Raw genomic sequence first — 25,483 nt, forward strand, 5'->3', positions numbered from 1 at the left:
GAATGAAATGATTTATATCTAGTCATATTTTTAGAGTGAATTTTCATAGGGGCAGGAAAGAGAAAGTATTACAAGTGAGAAGAAAAGAAATATAAAGAGGCTGGTTAGAGGTGCTTAAAGACAAATTATCCACGTGAAATAGCGTAAAGGAAAAAGTCTGACAAGTAATGGGAACTCCAGGAATGATTTTTTTTTTTCTTTTTCTTTTTTTTTTTTTTTTTGAGACAGGGTCTCACTCTGTCGCCCAGGCTGGAGTGCAGTGGCGCGATCTTGGCTCACTGCAACCTCTGCCTCCCGGGTTCAAGCAATTCTCCTGCCTCAGCCTTCCAAGTAGCTGGGACTGTAGGTCCCTGCCAACATGACTGGCTAATTTTTGTATTTTTAGTAGAGACAAGGTTTTACTATCTTGGCCAGGCTGGTCTCGAACTCCTGACCTTGTGATCTGCCTGCCTTGGCCTCCCAAAGTGCTGGGATTATAGGCATGTGCTACTATGCCCAGCTAACTTTTGTATTTTTAGTAGAGATGGGGTTTCACCATGTTGGCCAGACTGGTCTTGAACTCCTGACCTCTTGATCCACCCTCCTCAGCCTCCCAAAGTGCTGGGATTATAGGCATGAGCCACTGCACCTGGGGGGCCTCGGGAATGATTTTTAAAAGGAAAATGTACCATTTGCTTTTGGGGCCCTCTAACCGACTATTTCTCTCAGACTTCCTTCAGCAAAACTCACGTCTCATGTCTTCACATATTGATCTTGCTACAATATTCGGATAAATTGCTTATTTAAATAAAATTATGTATGTGAGATTCCTTAAGAAAGTATGAGGCATTATGGAATTTTGAGGTATTGTAGCCTCAGTTCAACTTTGACAATAATAAAAAATATTTGACTGGGGCAGAACCCTTTATTCAAAGGGAACAATATATGGGTGAGAATTTCTTGGATGATTTTGACATCCATGTGAAAAGTTCTTCTAAGTGTGTGTGTGGGATGGGAAGAGTGCTGTTTTTCAGCTTTCTCTGCTTTAATGTGTAGCAAATTTTAACTTCACTGAGGCCATACCTAGCAGTTGTGAGGCCAGAAAATATATAGCCCACACTGTGTAAAGTGTTCTAAGCTTAGTTTTTGAAGATTCATTTCTTTATTTAAAAGCAAAGGAAATGGGAAGAGATATAGAGAAATAGGGGCTCCCTACCTTCTTGAATTTCTTTCAAAATAGAGGTAGTGAAAGAAGAAAATAGATGGTAAAACTTAGAAGAGTGAGGAGGTTTTCTTCCAGAATGCCAATTCTTTCCCTTGAAATAACCTAGGAAGTCTCCATAATTGAAATCCTGGCTCTTAAAGAATAATTCCTTCAGATTGGGCACGGTGGCTCATGCCTGTAATCCTAGCACTTTGGGAGGCCAAGGCAGGCGGGTCACTTGAGCCCAGGAATTTGCCCCCAGCCTAGGCAACATGGCAAAACCCTGGCTCTAAAAACAAAAACAAAAACAAAAAACAACCAACCAAGCAAACAAACAAACAAAAACCAGAAATCAGCTGAGCATTATGGTATGCCCCTGTAGTCCCAGCAACTTAGGGGCCTGAGGTGGGAGGATTGCTTGAGCCTTGGATGTCAAGGCTGCAGTGAGCCATGATCATGCCACTGCACTCCACACTCCAGCCTGGGTGAGACCCTGTCAAAAAAAAAAAAAAATTGTTTCCTCCTCTGAAAGGAAACTAGTTTTACTACTTAAAGCGGATGTGGTAAGAAAAATTCTTTCTAAAAGTTCTCAGTGTAACAAATTCCCTATCTAGCCTTGTGGATTGGCACCCAGATTTTGAAAAAGAAATCCTGATGTAATGGAACTATTGCACTTGGCTTGTTGGAAACACTAAAGTGTGGAATGCGGAAAGATTTCTGATTGTCCCGCTATTCTATAAGTCTAAATATGGGTTACACAGGGATCTTGTGGTTGGTAATATTCAGAGTATGGGAGTTGGCAACATGGAAAACTACATCATGTATGCTGAATATGATCCTATGCTCTCAAGAATATAATGGCTAGTATTGGGGCTAGAAACACTTGATTGATCCCTTAAGTATCAGTGGATCAAATTATGTGTGCTAAGGAATTGTCTAATTAGCTGAATCAAAAAAAAAGTTGATGATTGGGGTCTACTTTGTATTTGAAATGAAAATTTTATGATTTGGAGTATTATGGAATATAGCTTAAGACAGCAAACATTCTTTGCCTTTCCAAGAAGACTGTATAACATAATGTACACAAAATACTAGCTCAGAATGGAAGCGGTTCTGAAGGCCAACTCATCCAAGCACATGGTCTTTCACACAGAGGTAAAATCGATCAGATCTAGTAATGGATTGGAATCTGAGAGGGGGAGGTATTAAGAAGGACTTACAGGTCTGTGGAAACAGAATTTCCTTAGAATTTCTATCAAGTAGTCATCAACGTGCACTTGAAAATGTTCAATGATAGCAAACCTTCCAAAGAAACCCATGTCATTTGGATGTTTTTTCTTTTCTTGTCTTTGGGAAAAGAAAATAATATTTTTCATTGAGCTTCTTCTTTTTTATATCCTTTTCTGTGTCACTTACTCCTTCTTCATCCTATGTAAGCTTAATAGCCCAGAAATTGTTGTTTATAGGTTCCAGTGAAGCCACCTTAATAATAATAATACATATTATATTGAACCTTAGTTCTTTCCTGTTTACATAGATTTAATTGACCTCTTAAAACCTCCTTCGGTTATTTCCTGACGTTTCTTTCTTTTTTCTTTTCTTTTTTTAAAATTTTTTATTTGAGACAGAGTCTTGCTGCCCAGGCTGGAGTGCAGTGGTGCAATTCCAGCTCACTGCAACCTCCACCTCCTGGGTTCAAGCGATTCTCCTCCCTCAGCCCCCCCAAGTAGTTGGGATAACAGGCACCTGCCACCACGCCTGGCTAATTTTTGTATTTTTAGTAGAGACAGGGTTTCACCATGTTGTCCAGGCTGATCTCGAACTCCTGACCTCAGGTGATCCGCCTGCCTTGGCCTCCCAAAGTGCTGGGATTACAGGTGTGAGCCACCGTGCCTGACCTATTTCCTGAAGTTTCATTTGTGCTCACCAATTGGACCAATCATATTTTCCTCTATCCTCCTCATCACAGCATCTTGTTCTGGCCTCTGGTGCCCTGCATTAAAATAGTGCTACGCTGGTTACAGCAGGCTTTTGCAATGACCATTTTGAGTTCTTAGGGAATGAAGTAGATGGGGCATGGGGAAGAATGGTCCCTTCTCTAACACAAAGCATGCTTTCTCACCTGGGCCCTGAAGCAGCACTGCTTGGTTTCGTGGTCTCATAAAGTTTTTTACGAACACAAAGAAACTTCTACCTTCTTTCTTCTGTCTGAGCCAGATACTGTTTTTCTCCATTGTCTTTATCTTTCTCTCTCACCTCCTCCACCTTACTGACAACTTCCCCTCTTTGCCCAGGTTCTTGTAACCAATTATGTCCTCCTCCTTGTTCTTCCAATCTCAAAACTGTCTCCCTGCCTATCTAGTTGTGTAATAAACCTATAAAGGATTCCTTATTAATCAGTTTCACAAAGAAGTAGACTGGATATCTCAGATTGGAGTCAGGTGGGTCACCCTGATATACAGCAACTTTATTATGAGGTTCTTCAGCTGCTCCATCATTGTTCTGTGGGATATATGGTATTGCCCTTGTATTGGAAAACCTCTGGCAAGATCAATCTTGTACTTACGGCATGCTTTCTAACAGTTGCCTCCCTCTCACTCCCTTCCCTATTCTCTTCTTCCTAAAGTCACATTCTTTGATTCATTATCCTTCATATCTTCTGCAACATTACTGAAATCCTGTGCTTTCTCTTTTCTTTTTTTCTGTTTTTAAAAACACTTTCTGATAAGCTAGAATATTGACAGTCTTTAATCTCTACTCAATGTGCTATACTTAGAGGACTATTGACTTTGGGACTACATTGACCTTGTATTGAAGCCCAACTCTGCCACTTCCTTCTCGTGAACCTCTTGTGAATCCATTTATGATCCACAAAGTGAAGGTAACAACCTTATGAGGCAGAAGTTAAATTGCCGGGGTTAAAGGAGCTGAAAAATAAAGAATTTCCAACTCTGTGTCAAACCACATAACCAGTGTGAGTATCCTACACTTCTTCCCCTTTCTGTCCCATCCCTTGGTGACTAAGTTGCACCTCCCTGTGCAGATGGCTGTACCCATCACTCATTGAGAGCCACATAACACTCTCACCGCATGTGTGGTACCTTTTTTCATCTTGCTATTCCTCTTCCAGATAACTGAGTATACCAATGGTCTCTGCTTAACTTTATCATGGAACCTCCATTTAGTATGTGGGTTGATCATTTAAACAAAAGTCCACCCATTCCACCTCTTAGTACTTTAGTAATTACATCAAATTTGCATTAATACCATAAAATCTGTAAGTGTCTTAAATAGAAAAACACATTTCTTTTTTTTTTTTTTTTTTTGAGACGGAGTCTCACTCTGTCGCCCAGGCTGGAGTGCAGTGGCACAATCTCGGCTCACTGCAAGCGCCGCTTCTCGGATCCATGCCGTTCTCCTGCCTCAGCCTCCTGAGTAGCTGGGACTACAGGCACCCGCCACCATGCCAGGCTAATATTTGTATATTTAGTAGAGACGGGGTTTCACCTTGTTAGCCAGGATGATCTCGATCTCCTGACCTTGTGATCCACCCGCCTCAGCCTCCCAAAGTGCTGGGATTACAGGCATGAGCCACCGCGCCCGGCCAAAAACACATTTCTTTAATTTGAATCATTGTGTCTGAAATACTATTCATGGCTGTACATTATAATGGCGGTTAGTGATATGTACACACAGTTGTGTAAGTGATCACATTTCTAATTGCATTTGTGAATAGCATTTTACATATTTTCTTTGAAACATCTTAGATTGAGCAAGAACTAACTGTAGCTGCAGTAATAAGATTTTGGCTCTAGGAAGGAAATTAAGACTGAAGAAAAGAAATAGGGGAATGTCGTATCCTACCTTCCAACATCAAGATTTAAAAAAAAACCCATAGTTCATTTTTCCTCCATTAATAATTAAATTCCAAGAACCATTGCTGGAATTAAATTTCCATGCCCTGAAGTTACTTATAAATGTTGGTATTTGCTGAAACATTTAATGTTCCAAAACATGTTTAATCGACATATAATATTTGCACTTATTTATAGGATACATGGTGACATTTTGTTACATGCGTAGAATGTGTAATGATCAAGTCAGGATATTTAGGACAGCTGTCTCCTTGAGCAATTGTCATTTCTACATGCTGGGAACATTTCAAATCTTCTCTTCTAGCTATTTGGAATATACAATATGTTGCTGTTAACTGTAGTCACTCTACTATCGCCCATCAGAACTTATTTCTTCTATTTGTATGTTTGTACCCATTAACCTACCCCTTTTCATTCCTCTCTCTCCACATCCCCTTCTCAGTCTCTGGTAACTATAATTCTACTCTCTACTTACATGATACCAATTTTTTAGCTCCCACATATGACTGAAAACATGCAATATGTGTCTTTCTGTGCCTGGCTTATTTAATGACCTCCAGTTCTGTCCATGTTGTTGCAGATGACATGATTTCATTATTTTTATGGCCAAATAGTATTTCATTGTGTATATACCACATTTTCTTTATCCACTCATCTGTTTGTACACACAGGTTGATTCCATATCTTTTGCTATGCAATAAACACGAGGGTGCAGGTATCCCTTTTTCATATTGATTTTCTTTATATTGATTTCCTTTCCTTTTGATAAATACCTAGTAGTGGGACTGGAATTGCTAGATCATATGCTAGTTTCTTTTTTTGAGATATCTTCATCCATAATGACTGTACTAATTTACATTTCCACCAGCAGTGTATGAGTTCCCTTTTCTCTGCATTCTCAGTAGCATCTGTTATTTTTTTGGTCTGCTATTAGCCATTATAACTGAGTTAAAATGGTATCTCATTGTGGTTTTGATTTGCATTTCCCTGATTAGTGACATCAAACATTTTTTCATATACCTGTTGGGCGTTTGTATGTCTTTTGAGAAATATTTTTGTCCTTTGCCCATTTTTCAACGGGTTTATTTGTTTTTTTTTTATTGTTGAGTTGTTTGAGTTCCCTATATATTCTGTATATTTGTTTCTTGTCAGATGAAAAGTTTGCAAATATTTCTCCCATTCAACAGGCTGTGTCTTCACTCTGCTTTGCTGTGCAGAAGCTTCCTAGTTTAACATAGTCCCATTTGTCTATTTTTGGTTTTGTTGCCTGCGCTTTTGAGGTCTTAGCCATAAAATCTTTGCCTAGTCCATAGTTCTGAAGTGTTTCCCTTTTGGTTTCCTCTACTAGTTTCATGTCTTACATTTAAGTCTTTAATCCATCTTGAGTTGATTTTTTGTTTATATCAAGAGATATAGCAAGTCTAGTTTATTTCTTCTACAGATGGATATCCAGTTTTCCCAGCACTGTATATTGAAGGGGGTGTCCTTTCCCTGATGTATGTTCTTGGTGCCCTTGTCAAAAATCAGTTGGTTGTAAATATGTGAATTTATTTCTGGGTTCTCCATTCAGTTCTATTGGTCCACAAAACATGGTTTTTAGAAGAAAGACTTGATATAAATTTATTTGGCTTAAATAAATGCAGCTAAATGCATCTTTCTCCTGATGGTGTTGGGCTTTTTGAGAAGGATATTCTTGGTAATCCTGATCTCTTAATCTCTACAGAATCATCCAACTGGAAAAGTGATTTATTATGCAAGTATGTATCTACTTTAAAAAATATTACTTAATCTGATGACAAAAGAATAAATAATATGCTCATAGTGGCCTCATCTGGTTCACAGATTTATTTTGCAATTTGTGCTGACTGCAACTTTTTGGAAAAGGCTATTACCAAAAAAAAAAAAAAGGAAATGAAAAAAAAGCTTTTTAGGCAGGGCGTGGTGGCTCACGCCTGTAATCCCAGCACTTTGGGAGGCCGAGGCGGGTGGATCACAAGGTCAAGAGATCGAGACCATCCTGGCTAACACAGTGAAACCCCGTCTCTACTAAAAATACAAAAAATTAGCCAGGTGAGGTGGTGGGCGCCTGTAGTCCCAGCTGCTGGGGAGGCTGAGGCAGGAGAATGGCGTGAACCCCGGGGGGCGGAGCCTGCAGTGAGCCGAGATCGCGCCACTGCACTCCAGCCTGGGCGACAGCAAGACTCTGTCTCAAAAAAAAAAAAAAAAAAAAAAAGGCTTTTTAAAAAAGCTGGATCTCCGGGCTCAGCTCCTTCTCATTACAGACCTATTTGCTATACTTATTATATATTTGCTTTTATTTCAAAGTGTCTTTGAAATTTGCCACAGACAATGTAAAATCTTCCTGATGTTAGAACTGTGTTCAGAGTTCTATAATTCCCAGAAATTCCCTGGTATTTTTGTAAGAGGAAGAAACTTACCCTTCTTCCCATTAGGAATCTCAACAGTAGCCATTTGTCTCAAAATTCCATTTGAATTTTTTTATTGCGTATATTTATTCCTTCAATCAAATTCGAAGTTTTAGCAATGTCAAATTCAGAAATTGTTTTTATTAAACTGTTTTATGTTTTCAAAGGATTTTTATGTGTTTTGAGGATGTGTTTTGAATCCTAGGAGCATAGTAGATTTCTAGAAGCAGCGTGAGGCTGCTATAACAAGTTATCTAGGGCAACAAAGCTTTGGCTTTTTTATTAGTTTCATAAATGTATATTTATATTCCCCTTTATTCTTTTCAAGCCAGCCATTCTAATAAGTAATGTCCTTTTTATGTTTTTGCCTTTCTATTGAGCTCAATTAACAGACTGTTGAGAATGAATTTGTGGAATCATCTGGAAATGCTTCTAAACTTGTATGTAAATGGTGTAAGAACTATTGTGACATCTGCAACTGCAGGAATTGTGGATACGAGATTTTTGTATAAAGTATCGAAATTGTGAGTGGCAATCAAATGGGGAGTTCCCAGAGCAGTTCAGTTTATTAAGAGGAAGCTGTGTATTGTTCATCCCAAGGTGGCACCACTTTTTTTTGCTAAGCCCTTTGAGTCAGACTGTGGCTGCTGTGACCTAGAGGGTCTCATCTTAGCACTTGTGACTGAGACTTTAATTATTTTAAATTCCAATATCAAGAGATAGGGGCTAGTTAGATCTGGTTTAGATATTACCTTTAGAACCTGCAGCCTTGTGCCAAAGTTGGGGTTGGTTTAAATGCTTGAGCAGATACCAACTGTCCACAGCCACAGCCAACCTCCTAATCACAAAGAGGACCATGTCAAACTTTGACACTTTGACCCTTTTTATTATATCCCCTGTGGCAGAAACTGAAATTCAGTCACAATTCTTTTACTTGACTTGAGGCAAACTTAATGGTGATGTCCAGTTTTAACCTTTGTCACTCTCTCTGGGGTATTGTGGGACAAGTTCTTCTCTAGGCTCTGACAGAAACCTTAAACCATGAGCACTAACATACTTTCAGGACAAAGAGGAATTCCTAACACTAATTTTGCAAACATTATGTGTTCTTTGTCCTTGCTTCTAGATGGATTAATTTATATTCTGATCAAGGCCACATAGATCATAGTGTTAATTGCTTAATAAACACAATCTGTTAACCATATTTTTCTGAAGAGAAGCAAAATAATCCTTATATTAGAGGCCTCCTGATGGCCTCCCATAACAGATTCATTATTTCTCCCTGAACTTTTAAGAAATGCAGTATTTTGTCACTTTTACCCAGAGAGACTTTTAAAATAGTCCTGGATTCAAGTTCCAGTTCTGTGACTGAATAACTCTGTGACTTTGGACAAGTTACTTAACCTCCCTAAGCTTACATGATTCTCATGGGTAAAATGGAAGAATTATTAGTACCCACTCATAGGACTATGAGAATTACAGTTGGCCCATGAATAACATGGGTTTGATCTTAGTGGATCCATTTTTACATGAATTTTTTTCAATAAAAGTTATACCAAGTGTGCCTGTCTCTCCTCCCTCCCTTCTCCTTCACCTCTTCTGCCTCTGTTGTCCCTGAGACAGCAAGACCCCTCCTCTTCCTTCTCCTCCTCAGCCTGCTCAGTGTGAAGACAATGAGGATAAAGACCTTTAGGATTATCCACTTCCACTTAGTAAAGAATAAATATGTTTTCCGTTCCTTGTGATTTTCTTAATGACGTCTTCTTTTCTCTAGCTTACTTTATTATAAGAATACAGCATCTAATACACATAACATACAAATATGTGTTAATCAACTGTTTATGTTATCAGTAAGACTTATGGTCAACAGTAGGCTATTAACAGTAAGGCTTTTGGGGAACCAAAAGTTATACATACATTTTTGACTATGCAGGCAGGGGGTCAGCACCCCAACCCCTGCTTTGGTCAAAGGTCAACTGTAAATGAATGAGGCATGGTGTACATTTAGCCAAAGGCCTAGCACTGGTTAAGACCTCATGAAATGTTGACTGTATTAGTCTGTTGTCATGCTGCTAATAAATACATACCCCAGGCTGGGTAATTTATAAAGGAAACAAGTTTAATAGACTCACAGTTCTACATGGCTGGGGAGGCTTCACAATCATGGTGAAGGCAAAGGAGAAGCAAAGGCACATCTTACATGGTAGCAGGCAACAGAGCTTGTACAGGGGAACTCCCATTTATAAAACTATCAGATCTCATGAGACTTATTCATTACCATGAGAACAGTATTGGGAAAACCGCCACCATGATTCAGTTATCCCCACCTGGCCTGCCCATGACACATGGGGATTATTACAATTCAAGGTGAAATTTAGGTGGGGACACAGCCAAACCATATCATTGGCTAATGTCATCTCTCTCCTCTCCTCTTTCTTTCTCCTTCTTAACCAAGTATGAATCTACTCATTTCATTACCTCACCTAAATATTTAATTTTTACTAGATTTTTACTGCTTGTCCACAAATTGCTATCTTTCTGCCCCTTGATTAGTCTACTAAGAAAAACATGAACTTCGCACACAGCAGTGGTGAGTCCCGTTGCCCTCGTTGGATTGGGATGCACGCCTCCAACTCATGGCCCAATGCTTCCCTTGCTGGGTTACCCAGCCCTTTCTACCCTGGGTAGATCCTTCTGTTGAAGCAGTCTATATATATGGTCACTGGTATTTTACGAAGTGCATTTCAAAATAACTAACTCTTAGGATGGATTTCATGAAATAACGCTGGATTAAGATGAAGAGGGCCTTCCTTGATCCTCATGGTAAACAAAAGAGTTTGTAAAACTCTAATACCAGTATCTCTCCCTGAACAACAGCAACGAAGCAAAAAGGAAGCAAACACACCTGTGAAACTGTTGCCTATATAATCTCCTGTAGGATTCTGAGTATTTGATGGGATATGAATTTTTTCTTAAAAGGTATCTACTTCAAGGTTTAATAAAGTTATATTTAGATGAGAAATCTTTACAAAGTGGCTTTGAGTCCACTTGCTTCACTGCATATAGTACTATATTGTATTTTAAGTCCTATCCAGCAATACATTTTTAAAATCCTATCCAGCAATACATTTTTAAATTTGGGGCTTTTTAAAAATGGCATTTTGTTCCATTGGTCTTCTTTCTTTAAAAAAAAAAAAAAAAAGAAAAAGTGAGTGCCAGTGGCACTAGGGTAGTGGAAACAGCAGCATACGGAGAGTCCAGAAACCTGGATTTGAGTCCAGTTCCATTGCTCACTAGTTGTCTGACCAGGGGCAAGTCGATTTGAAATTTCTTGTCTCCTTTAGCCTCCTTGGGTGTACAGTGACAATAACAGCATCTGCTACATCTGCCTAACATGGTGGTTTGGCTCAAATGGAAGTTCAAACCAAAGAACTTCTTTTATGGATGTTTTAAACAGATGTCATATTACTGTGATTTATAAAAAGATTTCCAGTATTTTATAAAATCGAAACATACATAATGTAGATAATTAAAATAGGTTTTCCTTCCATGTTACTAGGTTTATAAATGAACAGACATTTTAACAACAACAACCAAAAAATAGGTTTTCTGTCAGCAGATGTGGCTATCAGGGAAGCGGGAGAGATGGCAGATCAGCTTTGTCTTGGAGAGCCCCCTTGGTCCCCACCTTCCTCCTTGAGAGCTGTACTGTGTGGCAGACCTTTAAAAACGAGAGTACCATCAAAGCACCCTGCCTGCATCCTCAACCCTCTATAAAATGGGGTTACAATCATCTGTTTGCAGTTGCCTGTTAAAAAGAAAAACCGGCCAGGCGCGGTGGCTCACACCTGTAATCCCAGCACTTTGGGAGGCTGAGGCGGGCAGATCACGAGGTCAGGAGATCGAGACCATCCTGGCTAACACGGTGAAACCCCGTCTCTACTAAAAATACAAAAAATTAGCCTGGCGTGGTGGCGGGCACCTGTAGTCCCAGCTACTCGGGGGGCTGAGGCAGGAGAATGGCGTGAACCCGGGAGGTGGAGCTTGCAGTGAGCCGAGATTGCGCCACTGCACTCCGGCCTGGGCGAAAGCATGAGACTCCGTCTCAAAAAAAAAAAAAAAAAAAAAAAAAAAAAAAAAAAAAAAAAAAAAGGAAAAAGAAAAACCCGTCAGTGGCTCACCCTGTAATCCCAGCACTTTGGGAGGCTAAGGTGGGCAGATCACCGGAGCTCAGGAGTTTGAGACCAGGCTGCACAACATGGCAAAACCCTGTCTCTACAAAATATACAAAAGTTATCTGGGCATGATGGCATGCACCTGTTTTCCCAGCTACTTGGAGGAGCTGAGGTAGGAGAATTGCCTGGGCCCAGGAGCTGGAGATTGCGGTGAGCTGAGATCATGCCACTGCACTGCAGCCTGGGTGACAGAGTGAGACTCTATCTCAAAAAGAAGAAAAACAAAAAGGAAAGCAAAGAAAAGAAAAACTCCGTGGAAAGAAGAAGAGCCATTTACCTATTGCAGAACTTCCTTTTTTGTGTGTTTGTATTTTGAGACAGTCTTTCTCTGTTGCCCAGGCTGGAGTGCAGTGGCGGGATCTTGGCTCACTGCAAGCTCCGCCTCCTGGGTTCACGCCATTCTCCTGCCTCAGCCTCCTGAGTAGCTGGGACTACAGGCACTCGCCACCACACCCGGCTAATATTTTGTATTTTTAGTAGAGATGGGGTTTCACCGTGTTAGCCAGGATGGTCTTGATCTCCTGACCTTGTGATCCGCCCGCCTCAGCCTCCCAAAGTGCTGGGATTACAGGCATGAGCCACTGCGCCCAGCCTTCCTTTGTTTTTTTTAATCTACTCTTTGAAAAACCTGTACTCCATCCCAGGGTGGATGGAAAGGAGAAAGGCAGGCAATAACTTGTCCAAAATCACACAGGAGAGGCAGAATTCAAAGCCATCTAGGACTAAATGAGCAAGGGGAGGGGGCAGTAATGGTACTCGGAGAAAGCAGCTGCATCTGGAGGAGAACTACCCCAGAGGAGCATGGTCTTCATTAGAGGGCACGCCTACTGCCAAACTATAGCCCAGGAGAGAGGGAGTCAGGGGATAAGGTCCTGAGCCCTCTTCCGTCTGCCCTCCAATCTGTTACTGTTTCCCAATGGCTAAATCTAGTAGAAGCCACAGTGCAAGGGAACTTGTTGATTGAGTTCATAAAAGTCAGTCTCTTGGTCTTAGGAGGGTGTGAAAGGTAGAGTGTGAATTTGACTGGACTAATAAAAATTTTCCAGTTTAGAAATGGAATACAGGTAATCTGTCTTAGCCGTGTTGGGCTCAGATGGAGTCACAGGGAAAGACTGTGCCAATGACTAGGCAAAGAAAGCTTTGCATTGACCTTTTAAGGCCAAAATCAATTAGGATGTCTGCCGTCAGCAGACAGAATGACTACAACTAATTCTTGAATCTTATTTTAAGCATTGGTGAAATATGCTATGAACAATAGATAGCATCTACTAAAAGGCAATAATTTCTCATTATGATGAGGCACAACAGATATTTCCATTTGGGGTAGAGTGAGGTAATCTACTTGTTTATTGGAAAAAGAATCAAGGGAGAAATCACTGCTGCAACGTTGTCATAGAGAGAATGCCAGCCTGGAACCTGTCAGAGGAAATAGAAGACACGAAGACTCCCCAGGAAGCAAAGTGCTTTTACCTTGAACATAACCAGAGCAGGTCACTTCACAGGCCGAATTAAGATGTATAATTTAGTGTGTGGCTCCTGCAGACCTGCTGCATTTGAGTCCAAGTAGAATGAGGCAATGCTGTTTGAAATAGTCCTGTGAACTCAGCATGGAATTGCAATGCCAGCGTATTTAACCCCACTGCACAGTGATTTCCTGTCCTCTGCTTTTTTTCTCTTAGGACTTAACAGCTCTTTTTCCTCTGGTTTCTTGGATGAAAAATAATGTGTGATGATTCCATACTGCATTCTGACTTTCTAATGGATTGTCACAGAGAAGAGTTTGCCCTGCTCTAAAGCCTTCTTCTGACATGGAACACACTAGAGGGTTGAGGTTGAAGTTCATTTGCTCAGGGAAGATGCTTTTTTGTTGAAACAACCAGCTAGTCAACCTGGTTTGGCTCAGTCCGCAAGTTCCAATGAGCCTTCTGTGGGTTGTGGTTTTCACGTCAGTTCCATTTTCAAAGCTTTTGCAGTGCTCCATCCCATGTACGTGCCACTCAGTGGCCAGCCTAGGCCCTGGGAAATTGTCTTATGTCTTCATTTCTTTTCAAAGCCCTTCGTATGCTGTTTAAGATCAGATCCACAATCCACAGGTTGGGGTTAATTCAGGTATCCATGAACGACTTTGTGGGTCACTTTCTAAGATCCTTCTCCATAATCTTCCCCATCCTTCTGGGTTCTCTGAGGCTCTGATTTCAGTCCTCTACCTAGAAATCTAGGACTACTAACCCTCTAACTCTTTGGCTGCAAAATTCCTGCAACTCTGCCCACACCTGAAACCAACGAGAGGCAGAACAGAGTGAGAGAAGAAGGAATAAGGAATAGGGGTTTTCTCCCGTACATCTTGGGACTACAGTTCCTCTAATCATAGAGAAATGTTCTCCTCCCTCAGAGTTTTAGGTGCCAACAAGAAAGCTTCTTCCTATTCTTGATTCTGAATTACAGGACTTCTCCTATATCTTCCTCTGTTTGTGCTGATACTCACTGCCACGTTTCAGGCACATTTGAGTCCAGGCTTAAGGGCTACTGAAGGACAAAGTTGAGAAAGTTAACTGCTTTACAGTTGGGTGATACTTCAAAGCCTGGTCTTCCTCATCAGCCTGCTTGTTACCATTTACTTTTAGAGTGTTCAAATAGCTGATCCATGCATTTTATATTGGTGTTTTTTTCTGTTGCATTCAGTGGGAGAGCTAGGATAGAGTGCACTTACTTTATCTTACACGGAATTGAAACACCTTACATACTGTATGATTCCTTCCAAATGTGTTAACTTTAGCCTAGATCTTGTTCTCTATCCCTTTGCATCTAGCAGTGCTCTGGACATATTTGTTTGATTATTCCCCTGATACATCAAATTCAATATTTCCAAAACTGAATTCATCTTCTTCCCCTGAAGCCTATTCCCCTTCGTGCATTTATCTTTGTGAATGGCACCACAATCTCCCCAGTCACCTACAACTGAAATCATAAAACTAAATTCTTTCCTGTCACACATATCCAATTAACCACCAGACCCTTTCAATTCTATCTTTTATTTAATTTTTACTTATTTATTTAGAGACAGAGTCTCACTCTTTCACCCATGCTGGAGTGCAGTGACACAATCTCGGTTCACTGCAGCCTAGATCTCCTCGGTTCAAGCAATTCTCATGCCTTAGCCACTCGAATAACTGGGATTACAGGCATGTGCCACCATGCCTGTCTAATTTTTTTCTGTAGTTTTAGTAGAGATGGAGTTTTGCCATGTTGGTCAGGCTGGTCTCAAACTCAAGTGATCCACCCACCACCTCAGGCTCCCAAAGTGCTGGGATTATAGTCATGAGGCACCATGCCTGGCCTGAAATCTATCTTTCTAAATTGACCATCTCTTCTCCATCCACATTGCTACTGCTTTGGTTTTGGCTATCAATACTTCTTTCTGGAATACTGAAAGACCTTTCTAAGTGATTTATACCACTAGTCTTATCCCCTACTTGTCTCGTCTCTATTTTACTTCTGAAGCAATCTTTTTATAACAAGTGTAAATAAGTAGCTTAGGATTCTTCATTGGCTCCTATGGATCCTGAGATAGTGAAGCTCCTTAGTCTACGTTCAGTACGAAGTTTCTTACAACATACTGCTTCCCAGGGCCCAGAACAAAGGAACTGTAGTCCCAAGATCATGAGACAAACTCCCATTTCTTTTTTCTTCCTCTGTTCTTCTCCTCTTTGGCTCCGGACGTGTGCACCACAAGTGTGGTAAGAGCATTCTATATGGAAGTTTCTGGGTGGATGAGGCAATAGTGTGAAGTTCTTTTTTTTTTTTTATAATAATAGCTTTATGCCTTGCATTGTGATTTTATTGCTATAAAATCCAGTGTTATAACTTTCTAAACCTTGACTTGAGTTTCCCAACTGTGACTAACATACAGAGTTCTAACCATGACATTTTCTCCATTTACATAACCAGGACTTACAAAGACTAGGGGAAAAAAGTACTTGATCCTGTAAACAGGCACCACATGTCTGTAATTCTCATAAAGGATATAGCCTTTATATCAGTCCTTCTCTTCTTTTATTTCTAAATTAGAATCTTCATTGAGTTTTTACTGCCTATACCAGCTGTAGTGAACTCCTGGTGCCCTTTTTCTAGATTTTATTGTTTAAGGGATGACCTTAGGGAGCAGCACTTTACCTGATCAGACATGCTGAAGCTCTCCAATGAGTGTGGTTGTTTTTTTTTTTTTAAAGACAGGGTCTTGCTGTGTCACTCACGCTGGAGTACAGTGGTGCAGTAGCGCAATCTCAGTCCACTGCAGCTTCAGCCTCCCAGGCGATCCCCTTGCCTCAGCTTCACTAGCAGCTGGGAGTACAGGCTTGCACCACATTCCCAGCTAATTTTCTTTATTTTTTGTAGAAACAAGGTTTCACTATGTTCCCCAGGCTGGTCTCAAATTCCTGAGCTCAAGCAATCCTCCCTCCTTGGCCTCCCAAGGTGCTGGGATTACAGGGGTGAGCTGCTGTGTCTGGCCCCAGTGAGTGTTAAAGTAGCAAGATGTGAGACATTGTTAAGAAATTATGTAACACCAAGTTAACAAAAAAACAAAAAACAAACAAACAAAAAAAACTCCTCTATTCAAATTAGATGGAAAACCAATTTGTTAGTAGAAGGCAGTAGATGAAGAGCAACATGACCTATGAAGCAATGTAGTGAGAGACCTGGGTTTGAAACTTGCATATTCTGAGCCATATTCCCTTAGACAAGTTCCTTTATCTTTCTGAATTTCAGTTTCCTCATCTGTAAAATGGAGATGTACTGATTCCATGAGATAATGAAATGAAAATATAAGTGTATATGTGCGCAGTATATACAAATTCCCTCTCTTAGGGAATAGAATATGCAGTCATATTCCTATTTGAAATTACAGCATAAACTGTGCTGTGACTTTGAACAGATTATGAATTTTTTTTTTTTTTTTTTTTTTGAGATGGAGTCTCACTCTGTCACCAGGCTGGAGTGCAGTGGCGCGATCTCGGCTCACTGCAACCTTGGCCTCCTGGGTTCAAGGGATTCTCATACCTCAGCCTCCTGAGTAGCTAGGATTATAGTAGGCATGCGCCACCACATGCAGCTAATTTTTGTATTTTTAGTAGAGACAGGGTTCACCATGTTGGCCAGGCTAGTGTCGATTCCCTGACCTGGTGATCCGCCCGCCTCGGCCTCCCAAAGTGCTGGATTACAGGTGTGAGCCACTGTACCCAGCCAATCCTGAAAATTTTTAACACTCCTCCCCCAACATCACACACTTCTCCTAATCCATGGGAATTGAGGAGATAAGAGGAACTAGAGGAAAACGATGCTTGAAGAGAGAGGAGAGCATTCTATTTTTCTAAAACTCAGCATAGCTCATCTGCTGCTTCCCTTCAGTTTGTCTGAGAATTCATTAATTGAACTCCTAATGCTTAGTGCTCAGTATTGTGCTCAGTGGATATGGAAAGCTTTGCAATTGCTTTTATTACTGATTATTATAAATTACACAATAAGAGACTACCTCCCGAGTGAGTTCTTGGACATACGCAGAGAGTTTGTACCAATAATTATTAAGTATCCCTACACATGTGCATCTTTAGAAAATGCTAGCAGTAAGCATTTTAGAAAAGTTTTAAAAATACAGCCGGGAGCAGTGGCTCACACCTATAATCAATCCCAGCACTCTGAGAAGCTGAGGTGGGAGGATTGCTTGAGTCCAAGAGTTATAGACCAGCCTGGGAAACATGGCAAAAGCCTGTTTCTACAAAAAATGTACAAAAAAACTAGCTGGGTGGTGGTGGCACGTGCCTGTAGTCTCACCTACTCAGGAGGCTGAGGTGGGAGGATCACTTGAGCCTAGGATGTTGAGACCGCAGTGAGCCATGTTTGCACCACTGTACTCCAGCCTAAGTGACAGAGCAAGAACCTATTTCAAAAAAAAGAAAAAAAAAGACTACTTGAATGAGAACAGCCCCATATACAATTGTGAAAGAGGCAAGGCCTCTCTTGGTCTCCTGGCATTCTGGTTTGACCAGATATCTGCAATTTTCATAACTCTCATTTTATCACTCTTAATTTTCTCTCTCTTCCTCAAGGAGTTACTTTTACCAGACTCTTCCTCCTTTCTCTCTTCCTTCACTCAAAATATACTTTTATGTAGCTTTTTGCTATTTAGAAGCAGTTAGAAAAGACCTGAGGAAAATAATTCACTAAAGACATCAAGGGCTAATGAATAGTTATTGTGTTATCATTCCCAGGGTGTGGGCGGTGCTTGTTTTAAGCAAGGGAGGCTTGAAAACTGGGCAATACCTTAAGAAACTAGAAATATAGAATTAAAAAAAAAAAAAGAAATATAGAGTTTGTGTGTGGGGATGGTAGCCACAGAGGCATTTCTGAGGTCCCTCATATCACACAAGGAAGCAGCCCCCTTCACTAATTATGTGACATTTCAGCCATTTCTGTGGTGAAGTCATTGAAAAATCTATACAGGGCCAGCAGTTCCTTATAGATTTTTTGCTATTCCTCTGCCATTCCATTTGGCTTCAAATAGACAACAGGAAGGAAAACAAAAGGCAATATAACAACAAAAAATAAATAAAAAAGAAAACAGCAAAACATGATTAAGACTTGAGTTATTTAAATTTTAAATTTTACATTGAAATTTTTACTGTTGACTGCAAATTTGGGGCCTAAGATCTTTCCTCACATTGTGTTTTAAGTTAAATCAGTAATTTGAGCTCAGATCTTGAAGGTGGTTTTTAGAGGGTAAAAAGGCTTGATCTATCTTTGCAAAGTAATATTCCAAATATGAGTTGTGAAAATGGCTGTGTTTTCTAAGGATCTCAAAGCCCCCTAGATAAGGACTTCTGGGAGTTAGGATAGCTCTATTTTACAGAAGAACGTAAACCGAGGTCTAGAGAAGTTCAGAGACCTGATCCAGTCTGCACAGTGAATCCTCATGTAGGGAAAGGGAACTTCTGTTGTGGGGGTGAAATGAGAGGACTTTGCCATCTCTCAGTTATACAAAAGTTCTACTGATCAGGAGTGGGGTGGGAGTGAGGAAGAGATTGAAATCTGGCTGTTGTCTGATTCCTTGAATTGCTGAGGTCAGCCAGAGAGGAAGGATAAGTCATGGTTATGCTTTGATTTTATGTTGGTGTGTGATTTATGCACTCTATTAAACAAGCTGCTTTTTTCCCCTGTTCCTCCAACAGGCAGTCTCATTGCTGGAGATGACTGTCAGCTGCTTTCTCTGCATAGCCACAGTCACATGCCTCACCACTGGAGCTTGGGAAGCCTGACCACAAACCGGCATCTCCAAGGCATGAATAATTAGGTAGGCATAATGGAAGGCACTCATTGCACCCTTCAATTGCATAAGCCCATTACGGAACTCTGCTATATCAGCTTCTATCTTCCAAAGGGGGAAGTCAGAGGATTTTCATACAAGGGCACTGTAACTCTAGACAGATCCAATAAAGGTTTTCATAACTGCTACCAAGTCAGGGAGGAGTCAGACATCATCAGCCTCAGCCAGGAGCCGGACGAACATCCAGGCGACATATTTTTCAAGCAGACTCCCACGAAAGACATTCTAACTGAGTTGTACAAACTCACAACAGAGAGGGAGAGACTGCTAACCAATCTCCTGAGCTCAGACCAAATCCTGGGGATCACGATGGGGAATCAGGAGGGGAAGCTGCAAGAGCTGTCCGTGAGCCTGGCCCCCGAGGATGACTGTTTCCAGAGTGCTGGTGACTGGCAGGGAGAGCTCCCCGTGGGCCCTCTCAATAAGAGGAGCACCCACGGGAACAAAAAGCCTCGGAGGTCTGGTGGAAGGAGAGAGAGCTTTGGGGCTCTCCCACAGAAGAGGACAAAAAGAAAAGGGCGTGGAGGCCGAGAATCAGCTCCTCTGATGGGCAAGGACCAGATCTGTTCCAGCCACTCCCTTCCTCTTTCTAGAACAAGACCTAACCTTTGGGTACTAGAGGAGAGAGGAAATCTGCTCCCGAATGCGGCACTTGCCTCCTCCCTGCAGAGGAGAGAGAGCTGCCCCCCAGATATTCCCAAGACGCCAGACACAGACCTTAGCTTTGGGAGCTTTGAGACGGCTTTCAAGGACACTGGGCTTGGAAGAGAAGTGCTGGCCCCTGACTGCAGCTCCACAGAGGCAGGAAGGGATGGCGTTCGGAGGCCACCGAGCAGGCTGGAACATCAGCAAACAGGTTTGTCTGAAAGTCACCAGGACCCTGAGAAGCATCCAGAGGCAGAAAAGGATGAGATGGAGAAGCCGGCTAAGCGGACTTGCAAGCAGAAACCTGTCTCCAAAGTGGTGGCCAAAGTTCAGGACCTGTCCTCCCAGGTACAAAGAGTAGTTAAAACGCATTCTAAGGGTAAGGAGACGATTGCCATTTGCCCAGCAGCCCACGCTGAGTTTGTACCGAAAGCTGACTTGCTCACCCTCCCGGGAGCTGAGGCTGGGGCTCACGGTTCCAGGTGGCAGGGCAAGGAGCGGCAAGGGGATGGGTCATCGCAGTCGCCAGCCAGGGAAACAGCCTCCATTTCTAGTGTGTGGGCCAGTGCCGAGGGGGCCGTGAACAAGGTTCTCCTGAAGGTGATAGAGAGCGAGAAGCTAGAGGAAGCCCCTGAGGGGAAAAGACTGGGCTTCCCTGTTCACACGAGTGTCCCCCACACTCGCCCAGAAACCAGAAACAAGAGGAGAGCCGGGTTGCCCCTCGGTGGCCACAAGTCCTTGTTTCTGGATCTGCCCCACAAAGTAGGTCCTGACTCCTCACAACCCAGAGGTGATAAGAAGAAGCCATCCGCCCCAGCACCGGCAGCTCTCGGCAAGGTGTTTAATAATTCAGCCTCGCAGTCCAGCACTCACAAACGGACGTCACCTGTTCCCTCGCCTCTGTCTCCAAGGCTCCCCAGTCCTCAGCAGCATCACAGGATCCTCCGGCTCCCTGCACAGCCTGGTGAGAGGGAAGCTGCTCTTAATGACTCTCCTGGTAGAAAGAGCCGTGTCTTCTCTGGGTGCATCTCTGCTGACACCTTGGAGCCACCATCCTCTGCAAAGGTCACGGAGACCAAAGGAGCCAGCCCGGCCTTCCTCAGAGCAGGCCAGCCTCGGGTGGTGCCTGGGGAACCTTTCAAAAAGAGCTTGGGGCCAGGGAAGACCACAGCTGAGCCCCAGCACCAGTCACCTCCAGGTTAGTCTCTGTTTAAGATGCTTTGAAACTATTCTTGGCTGATTCGGGAACTATCAGTCTGCCTGTGCTACTTAGAAACTGACTAATTAACAATGGACCAAAATTCCTAAGCCTATTAGTTCACTTTGTAGTAAGAAAACAGGGAGTGGAACAGGGGTGTGTGGAGATGATGAGGATGGTTTTGACTTAGTGGTTCAGAGGTACAGTTGCTTCCAGAAGCAATACTTTGTAAATGTCTTTTATTTCTTTCTTTCTTTCTTTCTTTCTTTCTTTCTTTCTTTCTTTCTTTCTTTCTTTCTTTCTTTCTTTCTTTTTTTTTTTTTTTTTTTTGGCATCCTCTAAAGCTACTTCTGTGGTTGTGTAACAGTGACTCTCAAAGGAAAACAGGAACAGGCAGAGAGAAGTAGTAACTTGTCCCTGCCTTTGATGGTAACACTGGGTAATTGGCCTCTTGACCTAAATTCTGCCGTTCATGCTGCTGGAGTCATTCTAGGGATTCTCTAAGCAGAAGTGCAAAAGTATGCTGTGTCTTCACTTATGTCTGTAGTTAGAGGTTTTTGTTTGTTTTTAGTAATCATCTCGATAAGTACTATTATTTTATGACAAAAACTTTTGTTTTTTAACAGAAGAGGAATGAATTCAGTCTAATTTGAAGAAACTTGGTTCAAAGTTTTCTTTTTTTTACAGTTTTTAAATTTCCCAAATAAGCACAAATTGACTTTATTCTGTAGGTATCTTTTACTTATGGGTTGTTACTGTTACTGGTATAGCATCATTTCTTATGTAAAAGGTGCTAAAGAGCTCATTTGACTTACATACTTAATGTGATTTAAAATGTTACATGAAAATAATTTTGTGGATTCAATACGACCAAAAAATACTGTGTAAAAGAAGTGCCACTCCGGTATTTATTACACTTTCTAGGCCGTTGTGGCCAGAATCTCAGGGTTTTATATGCCATTGTGCAGGTTATGTGTTCTTTTTCAGAGATCCTCTAACAGCATGTGGGCAATGCTTTGTCTAGGGAATAGCTCATAATATGATAGACAGTCTCTTACAGGTTAGAGCAAACATCAAGTGCAATTTTTGAGATAAAAAATATCTATCTAGGGAAGAGGAGCTTCAAAGCTTTTTGGTCATTTTGAACTTGTGAAATTTTATAAATCTCTCAGATCATTGATCCAGGGGGTAGAGCTTTAAAAATGTGGTAAATGCTTTTCATCTTGTTTTTTGCAATAAATCTTGTTTTGATAAGATTTGCTACTTTCATAACCAATATGCTTCACCAGGAAAGTCGCAGAATCGTAGATTTCATATCATGTATCGCAGAACCCTAGTGATGAAAATTCTTTCTCCTGTCAGATGCTGAGGACTTAGAAACACTTGACAAGGAAACTCTCTGAGATTATTAAGAGGGAGATTTCTGGAGGCATGAGTGTAGAATATCTTAGCTGCCTTAACTCCAAAAACTGCAGAAACTGTGCATTAAATACATTGCTCTTTAGTAAATCCTCTTTTTCCTCAATGTAGGATTATTATTTTGCCCTTTTTCTATTTGAACAATATCATAAAAGCTCCAGTGTATCTGGGTCAAGGCAGGCACACAGAGCACATTCAGTTTCTGTTGGAGACTGACTGTGAGCCCACTGAGTGACAAGTTGAATGGATGATCACATGTTCCTTTGGCCTTTCCATGCAATCACTCAACATTCCCTTTACTTTGGCCTCAGCCTTCCATTGGGATCTTCAGCTGCACTTTCAGGAGCCAGTCTTAAGAACTGTAAGGATCTCCTATGCTTCTAACCTTATAAAAGAAGACGCTGGAAAAGGGAAGGAGAGTAGAAGTGGGTAAGAGCTATTTTTCTGATATGGGTAACTTCTCTACTGTGGAGACTTCCTGTAGGGCCTCCAGCCATTACCTCCTATTGGCCCTACTTTGAAAGGCATGAGGGAGGGAGTTCCCCAGATAGTACCTTCGATTTGTATCCTCTGTCTAGTTCCCTTTTCTCTCTTGATTTTCCCTTTCCTGTCGCCATGAGTCCTCTTTATATTCTGAACCCTTCAGTGACTCCCTGCAGCTGGGAAGCCCATACAGGGAGAAGTTTCCTGCTTCCAGCTACCTTTGTCTTTCACTTCATTTCTCTTCCCACCTAAACCCAGAAGAGGTCTCAGACAGTTGCCAGCAGTCCAGAAAGAGGGGTGAATAATTCATTTACCATCACAGTACAGTGTCCCTTTATCTGAACCCAACTCCCACCTTTCTCCCAGGTTAGCTATTAACCAGATTAAGTTTATGGTCTGTGGACATTTATTTCCTGTGGAAATAACATCTAGGTATTTTTATTGAAGTGATGTCATTAAGATTATTGAAAGCTCTCATTAACTGCTTAAGAAAGAGATTTAGTCTGGCAAAAGTAATCAGATCTGTTTCCAGTTGGAAGACTCTTCAATGTTAGAGGCAAGTAGTAATTCCCAGGAACCAGTGAAACCCACTTACCCTTGGTACAAGACTAAGCAGTTAAAGCTGACATTACCATTCATGCAGGATGTAGCATAAGGATATCACAGAGGCCAGTGATGCACCTTCTGTTGGCTTTGTAATTTCTTAACTTCTCATTTCAAGGATGATGCACGGGAATCTCTTACACAGTGGTGACAAAATAGAGAATATACTAACAAGAACTGGTAGTCAGGTTTTTCTTCTCCTGCCTCCTCCCACCGCCAACCTGGAGATTGGTTTTATAGTATTTTATTTGGGGGAGGGAGACTGATGTGGAATGTTCCCAAGCCTTTGTGGAGTATGGTCTTCCCCCAAACCTTGAGGAACTCTAGTTGTGCTAGCCTGCAAAGTAGTGTCCTTGGGGCTTGGTGCTAGGATTCCTTTCTGTTTTGCTTGCTTTTGTTTACCTTTGATTCAAAGTAAACCCTTCTAGTGCCAGAAGAATCACAGGGAGCTTGGCTCACCATACTTGGGAAACGCCCAATCTTTAGTGTGCTCTTGAGTAATCCTGTGGTTGTTTTCCTTTGATTGAAGTCACTGATGTGGTGATGGAAGCACAGGCATAGTTCTTCCTGATATTGAGAACTGAGAATCTCTTGATCAATTCTTATGCCCATGAAAATATGTAATTAATGTCAACTTATTAAGAGTTAAGAGGCATACATGAAATAAATTTTATTTACATGTGTAAACCCCTAATGCTACTGTCAAAGCTTTGATTTTCTCTGTGGATATACATTATGGGAAGTAAATATAAACTCTTCCCATATTAATATTAAGGTTTGATGCAATTCCAATAAAATTGTAAAGAAGTGTCACAACATTAATAGATATATGCAGCCATTTAAGATTACTACAGAAAATATGTAGTACATAGAAAAATATCTAAAATTAATTCAGAGGGAAAATAGGACTCAAAAATTGCATCAGCCATATTCTACCCATATAAAACAAATACAGGAATTAAGTTGACGTAAAGTATGTTGCTACGCACTTTTGAGAAAGTAATAGGATCCCAGTTAAAACTCTGTTTAACTATGACCTGGCAATCCCACTTTTAGGAATTTAGCTTACATAAATATATGTACCAATAAGAAATTAGGCATAAGGATGTTTATTGCAGCATTGTCTGTAGTGGCAAAAAATAGCTAGAAAAAAATTGAATGTCCCTCATTAGAGAAATGGTTAAATAAATGATTGTACATTTATGGTCTGTAATATTATGAGGCTGTTCAGAGTACTGATCTAGATTTGTATCTATTTGAGTTATAAAATAATATATAAAATGCTCTCAGTTTTTGTGAAACAACTATCACCCCTCCCAATATATAAATATATATGTTTGGCACAGTTTCGAATATCATGGAGACGGGTGTGGAAGAACACTGGCCAGGCTGTTGACATTCCTCATTGAGGGTCAAGGCAGTGGAGGTGGGGAATAAAGTGAAGGAGAAAGATGCAGAAGCATTGGAGAAAGGCATTAATTTTATTTCTCTTTACATATTTTTATATTGTTTCTCTGGTTGTAGTGAATGTGTTACTTTTATGATTCTTTAAGAGTGATTTAACTACTTTTATTTTTTAAGAAAAAAACGAATTCACCACCTAGAGTGCTTGTGTGTGGGGTGGGGGTCAGGGAGTACAATTATAGTTAAATCACACTTTTCTATGTTTTCCCCATGTTCTTTGAGGCAAGAATTTTAGCACTGAGAATACATCATTGTAACAAGGGGAAATGTAGGTTGTTAGAGAGCTGTAAAAGCCGAGCCCAAAAAGCACTAGTCCAGGAGGTAGGGATAGGATGAGGATAGAGCATAATCCAGAAACCAATGGAAGAAGGCAATTCAGAGAGGCCCCTGGATTACTCAGAGCCCTGAATGGAAACAGATAGCTGCAAGGCTGAAAGCGCAAGGGAAGGTATGGTCACTGGAGCCCAGAGAGGGGAGATTAATGGAGGGGACGTCTGTCAGGAACAGTGGTTTGTGGTAGAGACACCCAGTGGAGAGGAAGCTGTGGGGATAAATATCCTGGCCTCACCCTCCT

General features: G+C 41.2%; 1 protein-coding gene across 8 annotated transcripts in view; it reads left to right on the forward strand.

The window, feature by feature from the left end:
* The window catches only part of FMN1 (formin 1), a 434,114-nt gene that overhangs the window by 19,398 nt on the left and 389,233 nt on the right, over positions 1 to 25,483 (forward strand). For 7 of the 8 annotated variants that reach the window (XM_058428057.1, XM_058428060.1, XM_058428056.1 and 4 more), the window contains one exon: positions 18,943 to 20,940. In XM_058428057.1, the coding sequence (XP_058284040.1) occupies positions 19,074 to 20,940 (1,867 nt within the window). In that variant the 5' untranslated portion in view covers positions 18,943 to 19,073. Of the gene's footprint in view, positions 1 to 18,942; positions 20,941 to 22,670; positions 24,322 to 25,483 lie in introns of those variants that run through there. The other variant, XM_032174665.2, reaches the window with a different exon arrangement.

This window comes from Hylobates moloch, unplaced genomic scaffold (genome assembly GCF_009828535.3).
Source record: "Hylobates moloch isolate HMO894 unplaced genomic scaffold, HMol_V3 SCAFFOLD_14, whole genome shotgun sequence".
Lineage (NCBI taxonomy): Eukaryota > Metazoa > Chordata > Mammalia > Primates > Hylobatidae > Hylobates > Hylobates moloch.